Below are 19,774 nucleotides of genomic sequence, written 5' to 3'. Positions count from 1 at the left end.
GGAAAATCTAAGTCCATCGGGACTTTGTGCATTTTTGGGTTCATTTCACCTTTTAGGAGTGGAAAAACGACTCCTATAGGGACCTTTTAGCATTTTCACACAAAATTCACTTCAACTTGCAGCATATTTTAATCATTTTTGCTCAAATTTAAAGGGAAAGTGGAAGTTTTATGTTCACAAGGACAAACTGACATGTTAAAGTGACTTGACACTTAGGATCATTTCCTTGCAATTTTAACACTCTTTTGCATTTTGACATGACACTCTCTCATAAGCAAAGGCTAAAACTAGGAAACTACTGCTAAACCAAGGCAATCTAAGCAAAACATCTACCCTAAAAAGCGAAAAAGTGGGGGTCCCCATTTGCAATGGGGCAATGCGTGAAAATGTCACAACAGAACCGTAGGAATAGCTTGCAGGGAATTGGTTTGCGTAGAAAAATGTCAACAACAGAATCCAAGTCAGCTACAAAATTAAATTCTGACAGCAGAGTTAGAAAATGAGCACAGGCAAGAGGGATGGAGCATTCAGTGGCAAGGGTGAACCTACAACAGAGTGGAAGCATAACCAGAGCTAGGCAGGTGGTGAGCAGGTTCATGATAAGTTACATCTTTTCATTGTTATCTTTGTTGGCTTCATATTATGGTGAAGTGGTGTGTTGTGATCAATTAGAGAGTAGATAAGTTTGGTAGCTATCTTAAGGACAATAGTAATCAAAGGTGATACATGACAGTTTAGTTAACCTTTGGTTTTTTCAACAATTTTAATAGTGAGAATCAAGTTGAGAAACTTGCGAAAATATGCAATTTTCTTCGTGATTTGGAATGGGTCAGACTATCTGAAACAGTGGCTCTAGTATAGCTGAAATTAGGTATGCTTGAATTTAGCTTTATTCAATAATATCAACTGTTTATAAATGTAACCTTTGTCTCAATTTTTAAGAGGTTGAATGTCTTTGAAACAGGTTCCTAAGAAAACCAGAAATTAGAAATGCTTGTGTCTAGCTTGAATGAATGATTTTGATTTAATAGATTTATGGATCTATTATATTAGAGGAAATTCCTGCTTTCACCTCCTTAGCATATGCAAGAATTGCTAGAGTATCCAAATAAACCATGATTTGTCTGAGAATCCTGTTGTTTACATACCATGTACAATGAAGAACAGATACATACCTGCACCTTCAAAAAATGACATAAAAAGTACAAATTATAATGTGTAAATGTAGACTTTATTCTCTAGAGACAATGGCACACTTCATCAAGAGCTGGTTTGTGATTGAACTCTCTGGGTTGGCCAAATCTTGAATTAGTGTTTTATTGCTTTCAACCTCAGGCCATCTCTGTGCATTGCTTCTCATCCTGCTGTTGCCATGTATCATACAAGCTTTTTCATCATTTTGATTGGACGGACTATAGTTTGGAGGTGTACTAATTCATTATCACAGATCTTAACCAAATCACATGCACACAAAACAAATTCCTCAACATCAATCCTTATTTCTTGTACTAATACATCATTTACATTCTTAACTCCGCATTTTTGGTGGTTTCCTTTTACTTTCAATATTTCTCAGTTTATCCCATGCTGTTTCCCCCTAATTGCAGCAACATTTCTCCATTTCTCAACTCAAGACAATATATTTAAGTGCATCATTCTCTTCCCATTTTCATATCTAATGGATTTTATTATTGTTCCATGGGGACACGAGAGAGGGGGATTGGACGTACCTAGGGGATGTCATCAAGTTGTCGGACAACCTTGGGATGTCCAAGTGTCCCTCGATTGTCTCAGGAACGTCTAGAAGATCCCTGTGGACAGTCACTCAAATTGTGACAAAATTAAAAAAATCATTTTTTTTTTTGGGTAATAGAGTCCAAGGCCAAACCCTTATGGCCAAGGGGCCTAATAATGCCTCCTAAACTCTATTTAACACCCCAAATCCCACATTTTTACTCACAAACTCATTTCAACAGCTAGGTTGAAGAGGAGCAAACGAGTAAAATAGTGTGATTGAAGTGCTGCAAGTGCAAGATGGGTGAGAAGGAGCAAGAAGAAGAGGAAGGAGAGGGATTCTGCATCAAGTTGGGAGGATTTTCCAAGCATAAGGTAGGGTTCTATGGCTGTTTTTTGAATTTTTGTTGTTTTTTATTAATTTCATTTTTAAAATTTAATTTTAATCACAATTCATACACATGGCTGCAATTACATATTCATAGATTCATTGCAATGTTCATTGTTCCTTGTTGATATTATCATCAAGTCGACAATGAAATTTAAATTTTATTTTCAAGTTTGTCAAACTAGGTTGAAACTTTTGTGTATCCTTTGCTTTTGCGCTTCGTGCAGCCTGAAGTAAGAAAAACAAAAGTGAAATCCTTGTTTGACAAAGATTAAGAACGATGATTTGTTTTTGTGGTGTATCCTCTACCTTTGTGCTTTGTGTGACCTAAAGTAAGAAAAACAAAAAGAAAATTTGTGTCTTAATCCTTTGCATTGTGTTGTTGCAACTTGCATGTATAGTTTGAGTTTTAATTTTAGAATTATAAACTTATAAATTTTATATTGTTTATTGTAGTGTCACAATGAGTTCTCATGACATTAGTGACGATGAGGTTGAGGTTCACAGTGAAAGTACTAAACCGATTATGCACGCAAGGTTGAGATTGAGAGGGGTGACCATGATGATGAAATCCAAACCTCTAGTTCCATGGGAAGTCCAGCTGCAAGTACCATTAATTGCCCCTACACATTGTTGATGTTGGTATGCGGTGATTGATCATGCAAGTACTGTACACTCGTAATGTATCCTTATTGGGGTTCGGGGGCGTAGCCCTCGAGAATTTTTTTTTTTGCAATTTCCTTTTTGAAAAACCGACATTTGAAAAAGCCCTAAAAAGATGACTTTCCCTAAAAATTGCATGCTATAAGCGGCTGGAATGAAAAGGGCAATGTAATGGTGTTGTATTGTTTTTTGCTGGATAATAAGAAAAGATTGAACGACTGTGTTCTGTGGATGTAGCCCACCTTGGGTGAACCATGTTAAATCTTTGTGTTATTTGTGATGTGTATTATTCTTCATCTTTGTGTATTTGAATTTGCATATAATTGTTAATTTGTATTTGCTCCGGATTTGCCTAAACCCTAACATTTGATAGGGTCCTTTTGATCATAAGCCTCCTTTAAAATAGTTTGCAACAAAATTATCGAGTAGGCATGTGAGATTTGGGGGCACAAGGTTGTGGAAGTGCCACTTTTGTGCCGTTGAATTTTTTGGCAACATGATAAGATTTAATGTTCACTTCCTTCATATCCAAGGAAAAGGTGTGGAAGCATATATGTTTTTGGGAAGAACGGAAATGCAAAGCTGAGATATATAAGCTATGGGGTGTCAGTGAAGTCAATGCAACTTCACCTATATTTGCCTCTTTGTTTCACAGGTTGTAGGGTCATTAGGGCCAGCCACACGATTCTACTTCCACTTTGCACATATGCCAAATTCCTTTTTGGGGCCCATGTAGTCAAGGCTATGGGAAACACAAGTTGACAAGTTTAGCTGCTAACCAATAGTCGAATTCTTCAATATGCAATTGAAGGATGATATAGATGATACCATTGGAAACTTCCTTGCCAATGGCATTGCATTCCATGTGGATCAATCTCCTTATTATAAGGAGATGATGGCACTGGTAGCAAGGGGAGGACCACAATCTTAGATAAGAACCGTTGCAAGATAAATGTGTTAATGAAGAAAATGAAGGAATGTTGGGTGACAGCTGGTGTCATGTCCCCTCCTTGAATATATATATCCTAAATAAAGTAATTATTATAAATATGATAATTATCAAACAAAAGATTATTTGAAATTATTAAATATTATTTTTTAACTAATTAATATTTATTATTAATATGATGAACCTTATAGTGTTTTTTAATCTTATAATATTACATCAATGTGTGACCAAGGTGGTGGAGAATATTACTAAGTGATTTATTAAATATCAATGAATATGTAAAAAGAAACGTGATATAAATAATCACGATCTGGTATAGAGAAATATGCAAACAGGACTTGACTCAGAGCAGCACTTACCAATGAACAAATATCAGGCAATGGTCGACTTCATAGAACCAAAGAATATATAATGCATCGAAGGATATACAAGGTGAGTAAGATATTAATAGAACAACCTGACTATGAGCAGTGATCAGATTGAGAAATGTATTCATTAATTATATGACTTAATAAACTTACGTCTGTTAAGAACAAAGATAAAACAATTCAAAGTTACTTATCATCAAGATGGTCGATTGGGTCAACTATAGGAGAGATGGTTACATTATAATGATCCATCTGTTTAAGAATTATCAAATGATCAGCAGGATCATTAAGAAAATGAGATTATGATTTGTTAAGTAACCAATCAAAGTATAACTAAAAGGTGCGATTACTAAAAAGTCAACTTATTTTGATAAGATGTGACTTATCTTGGGAAAACTCTTCAATGAAGAGGCATGTCTTTATAATGAAATATAGGTTTATATAAAGGTTGTGAATTGTAATTGATTGGGGAGGAAGTAAGGAATATATAAAAATAGATCTATCTTGAGAATAATATGTGTGCTTAATGCTGGAAATAGAACAGCATATACATAAAAAATATACAGAAATCTGAAATATAAGAAGAGTTTTGGGGTAGGATATACGGAGATGTATAAAGACCATGGATTGGATCAGATCAGAACTGTTATTAAGTTACAGGCAGTAGCATCTTTGTTCTTGGTGGTATGCGTGGGATGTGCTTAATACATAATATTTGTTATGGAGGGTTTAATAGCAATATTTAAGGATAATACTAATACAGTCTATGATTCGTAAGGCACTCATACTTAACTCCACATACAGTGGCTGACCAGATCTGACGCTTGTCAGATCTGTCTGCTACTACAGCTATTAGGTAGAATAATGATTGGTGTTTTAGTAAATGGCAGTGATGTCATATAATTTGAATTATTTACTCTCTCTCTCTCTCTCTCTCTCTCTCTCTCTCTCTCTCTCTCTCTCTCTCTCTCAATATATATATATATATATATATACTAAGTCACAAGGTTCGAATTCGAATTCGAATTCGACAGGCATGAAATTCGGATGAAATTCGACAAGGGAAAAATTCGAAAAAAAATTCGGATAAAATTCACCTTCTATAATTTTGTTTATTTTTAAATATATGTATACTTATAATAAATTATCAGAATAGCGACCCTTGTTGGAGAAAATCTGAGGGCAACCCAGCAGTTGCAGACACCCATGACCCAATAGATACAAAGCATATACAAAGAATACCCACGACCAGCTGAGTTGTGTTTAGAGGAAATTCGATTAAATTCGATTTTTTTTATAGAAGTTTGAAATTTGATTTTTTTATAGAATTTTGAAATTCGATTAAATTCGAACCTCATCCATGAAAATCGCCATATCCTGTGACTTATATATATATATATATATATACACAAGGGTTGATCAGTTAAATAATACTTTATAAAAAACTATTCTGCAGTAAAACATATAGTGATACTATCCGTATCTGAGAATATATATATATATATATATATATATAGTAATTTGAGTGAATAAGTAAATGTGAGATTATAAATCTGATTGAATTATCAATTCAATATTAGGAAGAAGATTATGTTAACACTGATTGAATTTAGGTTAGATGGTTTTTGTCTCCTAATCAATGTAGTTTAAGTCATAAGTATGTTGAGATGGAGTAATTAAGGTTAAAATAGGTCTAAACCTAGTAGGGGACATTATAGCTGGATGCAGTATAGTCATGGATGGGTGGCTGGACATTAGACATCGTCCACTCATCAATATTATGATTACATGTATAGAGGGCCCATATTTTCTTAAGGCAAGTAGTGATTTAGGTAACTTATAGGTATATTTGGTTGCTTCCTTGTTGTGTGCATGCTATGGATAATGCACCAATGCACTCAAGGACATGTGAAAGATTGTCTTGATTAAATTAGTGGTCAGTGATGCTAAAGATGTGCAAATATTTATTTGCAACCACCACTCTTCACTCGCACTCTTTAGTAGCTTCTCTAATGAGGAGTTCTTGAAACCTGTCTAGACTAGTTATGCATCCTATTTCGTTCTCTTGAAAAGATTGCTTGAGTTGCAAGAGGCATTGCAACTAATGGTTATTACAATAGAATGGAGAGGTGCATAAGTGCACTGATAGTATGCTTGACCAAATGAGGGTTGTGCGAGAGGACCCCACATTAGCATTTTACAATGAGCACATTTAGTGAATCATTCATTGGATATAGGAGAATCTCAACACTCCCTTGCACTCAGCTCGGACTCGGCAAGGCCAACTCGACTCGTGACTCTGCAATGACTCGGCAAAAGAAAAAAAACCTTGAAATTTAGAGATTTTTAACGATTTAAAACTTGTTTCATGCACCCATTATTGAATAAAGCTTAAAGACACTATAACATCATCAAATAGAAGCTGATTTGATCACATACATAAACATACATCCATCACATGCGTAGAAATGTAAATTGTAGCTGAAGTAAATAGAAAACATAGATATATAGAGTTATAAATGTTGTCAAATGTATATAAAATCCATGACATCAAATGTTCCCAAACATATATGTAACTGTAAACAAAAACAAGTCTATGGTTTAGGCTCTAGCTCATCCTCAGCCTCAGCCTAAGAGTAGTCTGTCTGCCTCCTAAAAAGGCGTCTAAGGTAGGTCCTGGATGACTAAGTAGCCATAGTCTCCGCCTGTGAGGTGCCACAATGATCAACATCAGTTGTGCCTGTGTCGAATTGTGCTCTATCCTTCTCCTCTACCATACCCACAGCCTCAGCCTCTCTGTCTACCTGGTCAACCCATTCATGGTCCTCCTCAGTGAAGACGAGATCGATAGACTTAGTGATCCACTTTGACTCTGGATTGATCTTCGCTAGAGTAATAAAAAAGAAATACAAAAAAAAAACATGTCAAACAACTTATTTTTTTTTGTTTTTTGCAAGTCAAAACGTGACCTGCTGCGGCACAAGTCTTGGAGCTCAGACTCGGTGAGTTTGTCCATAACTCGCGTGACTCGCGAGTCATGCGAAAAACTTGCCAAGTTCAAGTCATGAGCGACCAAAACTCACCGAGCTTCACTCGACTCGCCAACCTAGGAAACTCGCCTGACTTGCGGCAAGTTTTGATAGTCTGCTCCAATTATTCAAACCTGCACAAAAAAGGTACCATATTTATTTTGAATACAAATAGTCAAAGAAAATATGTTTAATCGTGTAAGGTTTTCTGCAGATGGAACACAAATCAATGTCAGTATAATTTAGCTTATAAGGTAATCTCTGTAAGATAAATAGCCATCTAAAACTTGCCTTCTTAGGCTCAAGCAAATTGGATCAGATAGACTTAAAGTGCTTTAGCCATTGCTTATTGTCTTAATTTTCCATTTATTATTCAGGTACTCAGAAATGTTATCATTGTTAGCTAAGCTCTTATAAATACTTTTGGTCTTACCATTACACAACGAAGTGCCATCCATCCATTTATATTTTTTAAACTGATCATTATCATTTAATACACTTCACTGGAAAATGAAAACTTTTACAAGCTTCTCTCAAAATAGAGAATGCTCTCCAATTAGTCCGAGTCAGGTCATCATCTGTCATTGAGAGAAGACCAATTCGTAAGCTACCTGTTTTGCCTAATGTTAGAGAAACATTGGATAGCTTTCTGATTCCACTTATTGGCCGAGCAGCCTTGTGGAAGGGCTAGTGGTTTACCTCTGTGTTCAAGATTCCACCAGATGGACCTTTGCCTAACCACAGTGCTGTTATTGTTTAGTGAAAAATTACAGCTAATAAGCTGGTGTTTAACCAACTCCCAAGCTTTCCAAAGGCTTTTGAAAACTAAGGATCCTGCAGGAGCAATGTCACACTTAGTAATGAGCAGATCACTAATGTGTTGTGCTTTCTACCTCTTAGCATGTTTAGGAACAGCTAGCATTATGCTATTTCTGACAAGAACCTTCCAAGGTTCATCCCCATCAAGAGCTTTAGCTATCCATTTCATGGCTAAGGCAATGCCATACTTTCTAAGTCTTTCAGACCAAGTCCTCCATAGTTATTATTCATCCAACATCACTCTGAATTAATGGAGTGTTTTTTCCTTCTCCCTTTGCCATCTGACCATAGGAAGCATCTAATTCTTTTTTGGACTGTTAAAGAACCAGACCGGTGCATTATTCTAGACTCTTACAGATCCTCAGCCTGTGAATTAGAAACATAAATTGTTGGAAATGTATCCAAACCTAATGACAAAGGTCTTGATTGTCTTCTCTCAGTTGTGTTTAATTAATCCCATCTTTATTTTTATTGCCTTTGGAGAACTTATGAATTTTCTGAAATTTTTACTCCCACTATAACCAAATTTTTGATGGCAACTTCTGATACATAGTCACCCGTTTATTATCTGTAACAGAATATTATAGTCTATAATTATGCCTTGAAAGTTGAAAGAAATTTATTCATATAGTATATGCATTTTTGTCTTGATTTGCTTGTGTATATGTTATCCTTTTTTATCGCATAACAAGCTACATGAACTCGTAATTTATGGCTGTGTAGGTATGATCGATCCAGATCGGGTAAAGCGTGCAATAACATGGAATAGGTCTTTCAAACTTCCTTCCTCAGAAGATGGGAATGATAATTCCAAGGAAGAGAAGGAGTCCCATGCTTCTGTACTGGACAAATTGTTGGCATGGGAAAAAAAACTTTATGATGAAGTGAAGGTAGAATGGGGATCAAATTAAATTAAACAAACTGAACTTCCTGTTGTCACATCAGAATATTAAAATAGATGAAGCAAAGTATGAGACCAAGGAGTTATTGCTATGAGAGCTTTACTTAATATTTTTGTTATAATATGTTGTGTTTGATATTTATATCTACAGGCAGGAGAGCTTATGAAAATTGAGTATCAAAAAAAGATTGCATTGTTGAATAAGCAAAAAAAGCGAGGGAGAAATTCAGAAGGACTAGAGAAAACCAAGGCTGCAGTAAAGTATCTTCATACAAGGTATATGGTTGACTTTCAAGCTATGGATTCAACTTCGTCAGAAATAAAGAGGCTTCGTGATGACCAATTATACCCACATCTTGTTTATTTGGTTGCTGGGTATGTTATTCTAACCCGTGGAATGATGAAAACAATAATGTTATTGCATAATTTTTAATGGAACAGCATAAACACACTAGAAACATGGATTAGACTGCCATAGAAATTCTTTTATTGTATCTTATAAAATGACCTTATTGGAAAATGTATGTAATTTTGGTATGCTTATACTAACTGAGCTTGTTTCTTCCATGCTTGTTGTTATTTAACTTTGCTCTAAGAGAAGGCCAGTTAGTTTCCAGCATGATGGTCTCAGCCATCTCAGTTATCATTTATTTAACTCTTTTTTAGTTAGATTTCCTTTTACTTTGTTCGTTTGAAGACTTAAGTTTTTGTCAACAATGCATTTTTGCGTTGCTTATGAACATACAAGTCTTGAAATAATGAAAACATTTCTACTATCCAAGTTTCTTTGGCAATGTTACATAGCTTTTAGTCCCAAGTTTGTCTTGTATTTTATTTAATGTTTTTTTTGGCAATGTTACATGGCTTCTGTCCTCTGTTTGGTTTGTATTTTAATATTTTATCTTAGGTGTGAGTGGATCACAAATTTTAAAACCAGAATCAAGTATTGCTATATTTTTTGAAGGGTTCAGAGGATTAAAAAATGCTGTCAATTTGAGCTGGACGATTAGATCATTGATTCTATGTACTAAAAGCTTTATGGTTCAATTTGGTATAGGAATGCACATAATGTTCTGATTCTTGAATGTATAAGCCAAACTTCAATACTATGTGAACTCATAGTGCTAGAAATTTTGATATTAAACTATTAGAAACCTTAAAAAGACTTCAAAAAATACAGCTGAAGATAATTCTTGAGTGAGTGTGAAAACAAATTTGTATTCTATGGGAATTGTATCAATATTTTGTTTAAGTGATAGATTTTTCATTGATGGCAAATGATGCTCAAAAGAGTGCTATGGAAGTCTGTCATGAATTACTTTTTTTTTAGATATTTATTTGACTTTTATTGAAAGTAAATTTTAATAAAAAATTGATGATTTCCATCATTCTTGTCCTTTTTTCTCTATTTAAACAATGTTGCTGACATTGGTATGAAGTAAAGATATATAAAGAGTTCAATACAGCAAATAGTTGAGGAGCAACCAAAAAGCATCTAAATATAATATCACGTTAAACAATAGTTGCTGCCAGATCTTGGAGGTATTACCATTGGATTTAGTATTTTTGATAATTATTCTAGCTTATTAGAAAGTCGATGTGATCTTAGTGGTGATTCAAGACAATGTTCTGATGATATGTCAAAATACTAGTGGGTTACATTGGTTGTGGCATGACACTGACTGTCTCAATGATTGACATCTGAAAAATAGTCCTGAAAGACCCAAAATTGCAAAATTTTATAACCTACAAAAACTTGAAATTTTCACAAAATTGACCTTTTTTGGTTTAATGACTTTCATTTTGTCACAGATCCCCCTCAATCTCCTGGGGAAAATGCTCGTTATGTTGCTTTTTCACATTTCAAGGCAAATCATTTCACTTTGAGTGTAAAACACAAAGAGAGCATGCTGTAGCAGAAACGAGAGGAAAGAGCAATTATGGGTTGACTTCTTGTGTAGATCCTTAGTGAAGCATCTTGAGTGTCCTTATATAGCTTTTAAAAACTCTTTTTTTGTAAAGGCTAGGGCACTGAAATGCAAACTAGCTGTGCCAAGCTATTTTCTAGGATGACATAGTACATCATTAATTAGCAGGTGTCTCTTTTTCACAAAATTCCTTCCTAATAGATCTGATGTGCAGTGTCATTGTGTGTGTTAGTATGTGATCAAAAAGAGGATTAACTCATGCTTTGATTGATTGCCATGCAGGAAGTACCAATTGTGGTTTGATGGCAGCAAGTGGTAAATATAATCCTGCAAAGACAATCATTATTGAGAAAAACATGTTCTTAACAAAGAAAGCTCTGCCTTCATCGGATGTTTCATGCAGATCCATTATGGGACTCTAGATTTCTTTAGTCATGCCTGACGACACTTTTGGAAGCATAATTGTTTCCCAATTATGCTCATCAAACTTGCCCTGGTCTTTACCTACATTTGTGGGATGAGTATTGTTACCAAGAACAAGCTGATCAAGACATTGGTACTCAAAAGTAGAGAGCATCCTCTACTTCTAGGTATTGTAGTTCTTCTTGTTGAAGCGTCAATTGCCTTCCAACATGATGTTGGTCAATGATGACATCCCTCTTGTTTTCCAATGACACGGAAAACGAGGTCATCTATTCAAAAAACTTTAATTTTTCTGTCAAAAACCGGTCAAAACCTTTAGCGAACAGCTGGCACAAATCCTTAGGTCTGCAAACTGACTGGTAGAAACCCTAGCTCGAAGATGATACCCCATAATTTTATCAAAAAATCGGAAAAACATTGTTGCTTTTGTTTTCTGGATTTCAACTGTTTAAAAAGCATTTCTGCAAAAAATTAAAATACCCAGGTCTAAAACCCTAAGTGCTGAACATTGCAGGAAACCCTGAAAAATCATGCAAAAACCCAAATTTAAAAAAAAACCACACTGTAGAAAACCCTAGTCCAAAACTAGTTGCAGACTATGATGTGGGAAAATGAGACCATGCGTGTGGAGAACAGAAGAGCTTCTGCAGAAGCCCATCGTGTGCAGGAACATATCTGTTTGTTGGAGAAATTTCAGAAAAACCCTTCATGCACACCCAGAAATGAGGTCGCGATAACCAGAAAAATAAACTTTTGCATCTGCAAATAGACTCGATCTGATGCTGAAAACCATCGATGCACGATTTTTGGACCGAAAGACCAAAACCCGTCATAGAATGCCCACGATTTTCACAAAAGAAGAAACCCATGTGATTTTGCAACAAAATCACCATGATTCTGCAAACCCTTGATTTCCAGGCAAGAAAAATTGCCTTTGAATTCTAGATGAATCCCACGATTTTTGTAAAAAAATCATACAAAAAAACTTCTGAAAAAATTCACCAAAAAGGAATTTTGGCTTTGAAAAAAAATCGCCAAAAAGGAATCAAGGCTTTTGATACCATGAAATGATATTTTGATATTTAACAAAGGAGATTAGAGCTTCTTAAATAGAGAAATTATAAACAAAATTTCTAAAATAGAAATGAAAGACAAAAAGGAAATATCCTAAACTAACTAAATGACCATTATAGACATACTACAATATTACTTTAAATCTCTCTCACACATAGGGGAGCCAATGAAGGTTAGCCTTCATGTAGCTAGATCACCTGATGCCACCACTATGAGACTCAAAACATGAGATAAAATCCACCCCATTCATGTATCAAAATGCACTCCCATAGCTGAAAAAAATCCAACTCAAACTAACCAAAAACACCCAAAATGGATATCAACATTAAACCCCAACAAGCTGATCTTTACTGATTCAAAACCAGGAAAAGAATAAAAAAAATCAGAAAACTATAACTGTAGTCTTTGCTGATTTTAAACCAGAAAAGTTATACCAACACACAAGAAATATCTGATTTTATTGCTCTCCTCATTACGTGTTTACAGAAGATTTCTTGGCTGATCTTACACACATTTCAATGCCTTGTTGATCTTACACACTTAAAAAGACAAACCAGCTCTCATTCAAATCTTACAATGTGAAATGCAACTCTACAGACCACTTGCCAAACCCAACACTTACCTTAATCTTCAATTTGCAGCAACAATTTTCTGCAAAAATACTTCAATGCTTAGTTGTCCTCAGTCTCTCTCTGTCTCTAGGTTACTCCCTAGTTCTTTTTTTGATGATGACTTTGAAGAAAATAAGAACATGCTTATTTTCTCTTGAACCCTGTCACTCTCGTAGAAGCTAAAACGTATCCTCTGAAAATGGGATGCCAAAATGAAGAGGTTGTCCTTCATGTTAAAAAAATAGTCCAATTATGTAATTACTCCAAATATGACACCCTAATGTAACGTTTCCTTACTGTATTGCCCTAAAATCACATGTCATTAAATAATATTAGAATGTCAACTCACCAATAAATGTCCTTGAAAGGTGCAAACCAAGGTCTGAAACATGCAATCAAGATTGAAACATCAATTGCAAACATACAGCTAGATATTTTCAGAATTTAGATAGCTCTTCCTATTTATAAGCATGCAACATATTGAGGTTGGGAGAAAGATGATGGAGGGTCCACCCGAAGCACTTTCCTATACCAAGCTTAAGAGGGTGTATGCCACAGCTCTCTCCCTTGGTGGCTTGTATCTGCATTCCGCATCCACATCTTGTCTCCCCAAACATGCTTGCCATCTTGTGGGATTGGGCGGAGGTTGTAAGTGGACTACCTGATCCTTTAAGTGCTCTCTGGTTCTAGGGACCCGCTTAATCCATTCTAGAACAGCATCTCAACCACCAAGTATGCCCCTTCTGCTTACACCCCAGGTCCGCCCTTCAGGGTGACTTTCAGACTGTTTATTATTCTAGCTTTAGTAAATACATTCCAACAGACAATTATTATACATGAATACTATGTATATGCATGCATATAATAACCGGCAGACAATTTGTAAACTAAGTTACTGATTCGGGTACAGATACAGGTACAGGTACTTACGTACATATATAGATATATATAAAGTTAATATATATATTTTATATTATAATATCATAATATATATTATAATATTATAATATATATATATATATATATATATGTGTGTGTGTGTGTGTGTGTGTGTGATTAAATTTTTTTAAAATTAATAAATAATCTCTTGTACTATAGGCATGAATATAAACTCTGAATATGCACAAACCCGTATACCTAAACAAAGACAAAGAAAAAGGTCATTGCAAACGGAAACGGATGAGGAAAAGGCACGATCAGAAATGGAAATGGAAGGGCACAGAAATTTTCAGTGACTGGCACAAAGAGTTCGAACCCACAATGCATCTGAGGCCAGACTGGACCCGACCTGAACCCGTCTCGAATCTGGCCCTGCACCCTAAGCCTAGGCCACGATTCTGGTATCTTAGCTTGTAAACATTATTTATACCAGAGAGTAATTATCAGGTTGGTAAAGAGCTGATAATACAATCTTAGTTCCTTAAAAGTCCATTATGATTCTGTGTCGATCTGTTAGTTATCTTCCCCTTTAAAAGCTGATAGTTGCTGATGTGCGATTCTGTTAATTAATTGAAGACTGCTGATAATATCCATTGATTCCTTTCTTGGAGTAACCTCTATGTCCGCCTTCTCATCGATACCTTCCTCTCTTGTAACTTCCTCCCATCATTGGAATGAGGTGCCCCTTGGGGAAGAGCCTCTTCTAAACTGGTGCTCTTCCAAACTGGTGTCTTTCTTACAACATAAGCTCTGCCCTAAACAACTTAGTTTTGCCTTAACAAACAGCACTTAAATTTATTTGTTCTATTACCTATGCAATGCGAATGCCCTTCCCTTCTTGCGCTTGCCCTACGCAATCAGTGCAGATATAAATTCTCTTAGGGAGTCATGACACCAAACCAAGGGGAAATTATCTCTCTGTCAAATGTAACTTCTATCTGTCTCAAATTAGTCTGCCTGCAACAAGCATAATTAAATAGTTTTAAATTCTCAAACATGCATCCATATACAAATGGAGCACTCCATTTTTGAAGGTGGATTAGAAAAGTCAATAGATGGTAAACAACAATGAAAGACAGATTTGCAAGATGCATGAGGATCGATTTCTTTTTTATATGTCAGTGTTTGGAGGGCTAGTCAATGCCATATCTGGGCTTCATTAAACTTTGTGAGTTGATGGTTTGATTTAAATTTTACTTTCTACAAGATATTTCTTTCACTTTTGGTGCGTGTCTTGTGTGTTTTGTTGTTAAAGTGAATGAAGTTAAGCTCATTTTTTAGGAGGGGGTGAAGGTGTAAAATTCTCTGATATAAAGATGCAATCTTCTAGTAATTTTGTGTGCAAGATGTTGGATTTGGTGTCTTGCCTTGGAATATTACTGTTAAGGCTTCATTTTGGTTTTCTAGTATGATTTGATTTAATATGATTTATTTGAGGAAACTATACATGTTTTTGTGTATGTTCTGAGCTTTTGTTGTTAAATCCAAATTTAGAGGTTTTCAACCTTTTCCCGTGCACTGATTAGGGAAGGCCTATTGTAAACACCATGGAATAAACCAGAAATTCAAAACCAATTCTTGTAAAATAGACTTGAAATTGTTAGGAATATTTTGAGCCTCTGGAGATGGAAAGGTTTTTTAGCTTGTTTTGGATCTCATGGGGTATTGGGATATTTTGATATTCTCTAGGATTCTAGTTAGAAAATCCATTTGAAGAAAGATTTTTGGTGATCTAGAATGTTTTGCCTGATGTGATTTGTTTTGACCACATTTTAGAAACACCTAGAAGATGCTCTACACAAAATATTCCTTGAATCTATTCAGTGAGAAGCACTTTATGGGAATGAATTTTACTTATGACTAAATTTTACAAAAAAATTATTTTATCATTTTGAATACAAAGAAGTTAAATGATGCCCATCGAAAGATTTTTTCATGGAATCCCTTCAAAGCCAGGGTAAAGATCTGGCTTTATGTTAGCCCTCTGTTCTTCCTACATGTAAAACACATGATTGACCAGTGGAAGTGTAACTGTGTAAGCAGTTCGTATGAATCTTATAATTTCTTGGCATTTTATCTACTTGCATTTAGTTTATTCTTCTTATTTTTCATTGCTTTTGGATTCAGGATGGCAAAAATGTGGAAAAGCATGTATGACAGTCATTGTAAGCAGCAAGAAATTGTTGCTGGTTTGAGGAATATTGATATTTCAAATGCTCCAGAGGAAACCACCAAGCAACATTATGAGAGGACAGTGCAGCTGCATAATGTTGTCAATGAATGGCAATCACAGTCTAGCAAACTTGTCCGTTTTCAAAAGGAGTATATTAATGCTCTGAATAGTTGGCTACGTCTGAACCTGGTCCCCATAGAGAGTAACTTAAAGGAGAAAGTTTCCTCTCCTCAGAGGACAGTTATGCCACCCATACATGGTCTGTTACAAAAATGGCATAACGAGCTTGACAAATTGCCAGAAACTGTAGTACTAGAAGCGATAAAGAGCTTTGCGGCAATTGTTGACAGGATTCTTAAACAGCAAGAAGAAGAAAGAAAACAGAAAATAAAATATGAGGAAGCCAAGGTTGAGCATGAAAAAAAGCGTAGAGCTTATGAAGAATGGCATCAAAGATACATGGAGAAAAAAATACCTGGAGAGAATGGAAGTGAACCGACAGGGCCGGATCAACAAATAGAAGAAAGGGTAAATCAGCTGGAGATGTTAAGAAAAAAAGTAGAGGAGGAGAAGGAGAAGCACAAGAAATCTTGCAATTATACCAGGATCTTATCTATTAATAGTCTTAAAACTGGCTTACCTGCAGTCTTTGAGGGTATGGTTGGCTTTGCTCGTGTTTGCTCGGAGGTTTACAAAAATCTGCAATCCCAAATAGAAGATGCTTAGTTATTGGATAAACCATTGGAAAATGGTCGGTAGAGGCGATTTGTTGCCTACTTGTATGGTATACTTGCAATTTCTGTTGATGTGTGTAATTTTTCTGTGTAGATTATCTTATACAAAAATCATTTGAGATTGGAGTGTAATGTATTCTAAGAATGTTGCTGTAAACCGGTAAAAGTCCAAGTTATTAGCTTGAGTAACCAAGTTTTTTATGCCTATGCTGATGAACTGTCTGATGGCAGATGTCAAATACAGTGTATTTATTGTAATTGAATGGCATAACAGGGAGGTGGTTTTCATTTTCGAGGCTGGAGAGCTCTCAGATTAGTTGTTACTTTCTTTATTGCTTATTTTATTTTATTTTGATTTATTTTTATAACTTATGTTATCTGTATGGCATTCAAAATTATTGAGAATTTTGACCGCTAAAAGCCATTCCCAACATCGATAAATATAAAAGACCTCTGTAATTTGAATGAAGAATGGGATTGAGTTAAACTGGTAAATCATGGGGGCTTTCATGAATCCTTGTAAGGAATGCATCAGGTTAACTACCACAGCTAATTTTAGGTGTGGGTGAATTTGGCAAATAAAAAAAAGAAATTGCTACTTTATAGGGAAGTCAAGGAAGAAAGTTGAAACAGGGCATTAACTTTTCTTATCAATATAGCTAGGAATAAAGGTAACAAATTGAAGACAGTGTTCAGCGTAATGTTTTAGGAAAAAAAAGTTTTATTTGGAAGATAACCGAGTCTGTAGAACAACGTGGAAGTTTCTGATATGATGGTATCTCCAATGAGAACAAAAAATGTTGATGTTTTGATCACCAGATTCAATTTTTTCGATATAAATCTTCATTGCATGGCATGCTAACCTCTGTACGTTACTTTGTAGAGAACTGAATATTTCTCTATGTCTAGTAGAGAATTAAAGGCCGTGAGTACAGCCCCAAAAATCAGCAAACCAGACGTATAATTTTATTTAAATGAAAGGGCATTTAAAGAGCAACATGTGAAAAAAAATGGAATAAAAATTAGAAAAGCGACAAAAAAGATATAGAGAAATGAAATTGGAAGTTTAGCTCAAATTGGGGAATATGTAATTTTTTGGTTCGTGTATGTTAATATCGGCTCTCGCAATTACACTTATGTCCGTCCATCTTCTTAGTGGAAAAGTTTTGAAGTTTAATTTTGCTCTACATAATTTAGAAAAGCTAATCTGAACAAACATGTTATATGCAATATTATTGGGGTTTTTAGGTTTTGTTGTATTTCAATATCTATTTATGTATACTTGTTATGAGCCTAACTAAACATACATTTCAACATTGGATTCTGCATTGCTGTTAAATGATATTTATACTGTTATATTTCAATGAGTTTTGATTAAATATATTTTTTGCTGTTAAATGATATATATACTGTTATGTTTCAATGAGTTTTGATTAAATATATTTTTATATTAAGTTGCCAGTCCTAGCATGAGGATGGGAATATCTTTGGGTACGTTGGTATGACATTTTTATTTGTTTTTAAAGTATGGGTATGAGGTCATATATATGTTACTTTTGTAAAGCCTATTTTTTTTTGATAAAATTATAATTTTTGAAACATAGATTTATAATATAGATTTATAATATTGATATAGTGATATTTATAGTTTTTAGTAAACAAAATGTTTAAATATCCTCTAATTTGTGGAAAAAAGATATAAATTCATAATCCAGTGGCTTGTTAAATGTCAATAAATAATGATAATTCATATTAGCTCTCTTTTTTAGAGCATCGAAGTCAACATTTGATTCTATTTCATTTTGACTACAATTAGTTACAATGCCATTTTGAATGGCTATTTCATATACAGAAGCTAGTTCATTTAAAGGGATTTGACAAGTTATACAATAGTAATGTCCTCACTGGAGTTTTACAATTTGGTCACCTCATTGTAATCAATTATTTATCTGGTGAGATCCTAATAACTAGTGGGGTTAAGAGTAGAGCCCTCAATGGGGTTGAGAAGCAACACACCTCATCGTGCTTTAGGACAACATTGCTAGCAAGGTTGAGGGGTAGCACTCTTGGTATGTTGGTATGTTTCTTGTTGTGGTATAAGGTGGGGTCGAGGGATAAAGCTCCCATTGGCAATCCCAAAGTAAGGTCTTTGAAGCCACACAAACCTTCAAAACATATACCATTTTCACAATTTTATTACTTGAGAGCAAAATTTTATCTTATACTTTTATTCATAAAAATGTTAATAAAGATAGCTTTTGAATTTGATTGTGTGTTAGTTTTTGCATCAACGTATCATTAGGATGAAGTAGTGCTATCCGAGTAAATAGTAGACTAAGACAACTTAAAAGATGTGGCTGTTGAGAAGGTGAAACATGACATGTTGCCCAAGGGAAGAAACTCAAAAGACGACCCAACAATAAGGTAAATTACTAAAAAAAATGAATGCATAATAAAGATGAATACTAGAACATAAAAATTATTATAAAAAAATACAAATGAATATTAAGGTTAAAAATAATGACAAAAAAGTGTTACGGGTTGGGGCTTGGCTTGATTAGCAAGAGCCTCTTGTAGTAAAGTGTGAGGTCCAGTCTTCCCCCAACCCACATGGTATCAAAAGACATGTCGCACCAACATCATTGGTCACATTAAAAAGTTTACCAGGTGAATTGCAGATAGGGAGGCCTGCTTGATTCCTATAGCCTTAAAAAAAATGACAGTGTTATAAAAGTAACAGCAAATCCATATAAATAGAGACTGAAAAGACAATAGAAACCTATAAGAAATGTTACAAGACTAAATTATCAATAATTTAACATAAAGTATACATAATATTATGAAGGATAAGAAATAAAAGAAAAAAGAGCAAAATAATTATATAATAATTAAAATTAAAAATTAGATGTATGTAAAATCCCTAATCATATCGAATGTACACATACACATACACATACACATACACATACACATACACATACAAACACACAAAAGGAAAGATGGAAGGAACTTGAAAAGACAAGGACAAGTGCAAATATACA

General features: G+C 34.7%; 1 protein-coding gene across 2 annotated transcripts in view; it reads left to right on the top strand.

The window, feature by feature from the left end:
- The window catches only part of LOC131028873 (protein ALTERED PHOSPHATE STARVATION RESPONSE 1), a 33,389-nt gene extending 16,364 nt beyond the window's left edge, over positions 1 to 17,025 (top strand). The window contains exons 3-5 of one of the 2 annotated variants that reach the window (XM_057959246.2): positions 8,674 to 8,840; positions 9,003 to 9,127; positions 15,954 to 17,025. In XM_057959246.2, the coding sequence (XP_057815229.1) occupies positions 8,674 to 8,840; positions 9,003 to 9,127; positions 15,954 to 16,725 (1,064 nt within the window). In that variant the 3' untranslated portion in view covers positions 16,726 to 17,025. Of the gene's footprint in view, positions 1 to 8,673; positions 8,841 to 9,002; positions 9,227 to 15,953 lie in introns of both variants that reach the window. The other variant, XM_057959245.2, reaches the window with a different exon arrangement.
- The last annotated feature ends 2,749 nt before the right edge of the window (positions 17,026 to 19,774 follow it).

The sequence above is a fragment of the Cryptomeria japonica genome, chromosome 8 (genome assembly GCF_030272615.1).
Source record: "Cryptomeria japonica chromosome 8, Sugi_1.0, whole genome shotgun sequence".
In the NCBI taxonomy this organism is placed as follows: Eukaryota; Viridiplantae; Streptophyta; class Pinopsida; order Cupressales; family Cupressaceae; genus Cryptomeria; species Cryptomeria japonica.
The sequence above is the reverse complement of the archived record's forward strand: the minus strand, read 5'-3'. Positions and strand labels throughout refer to the sequence as shown.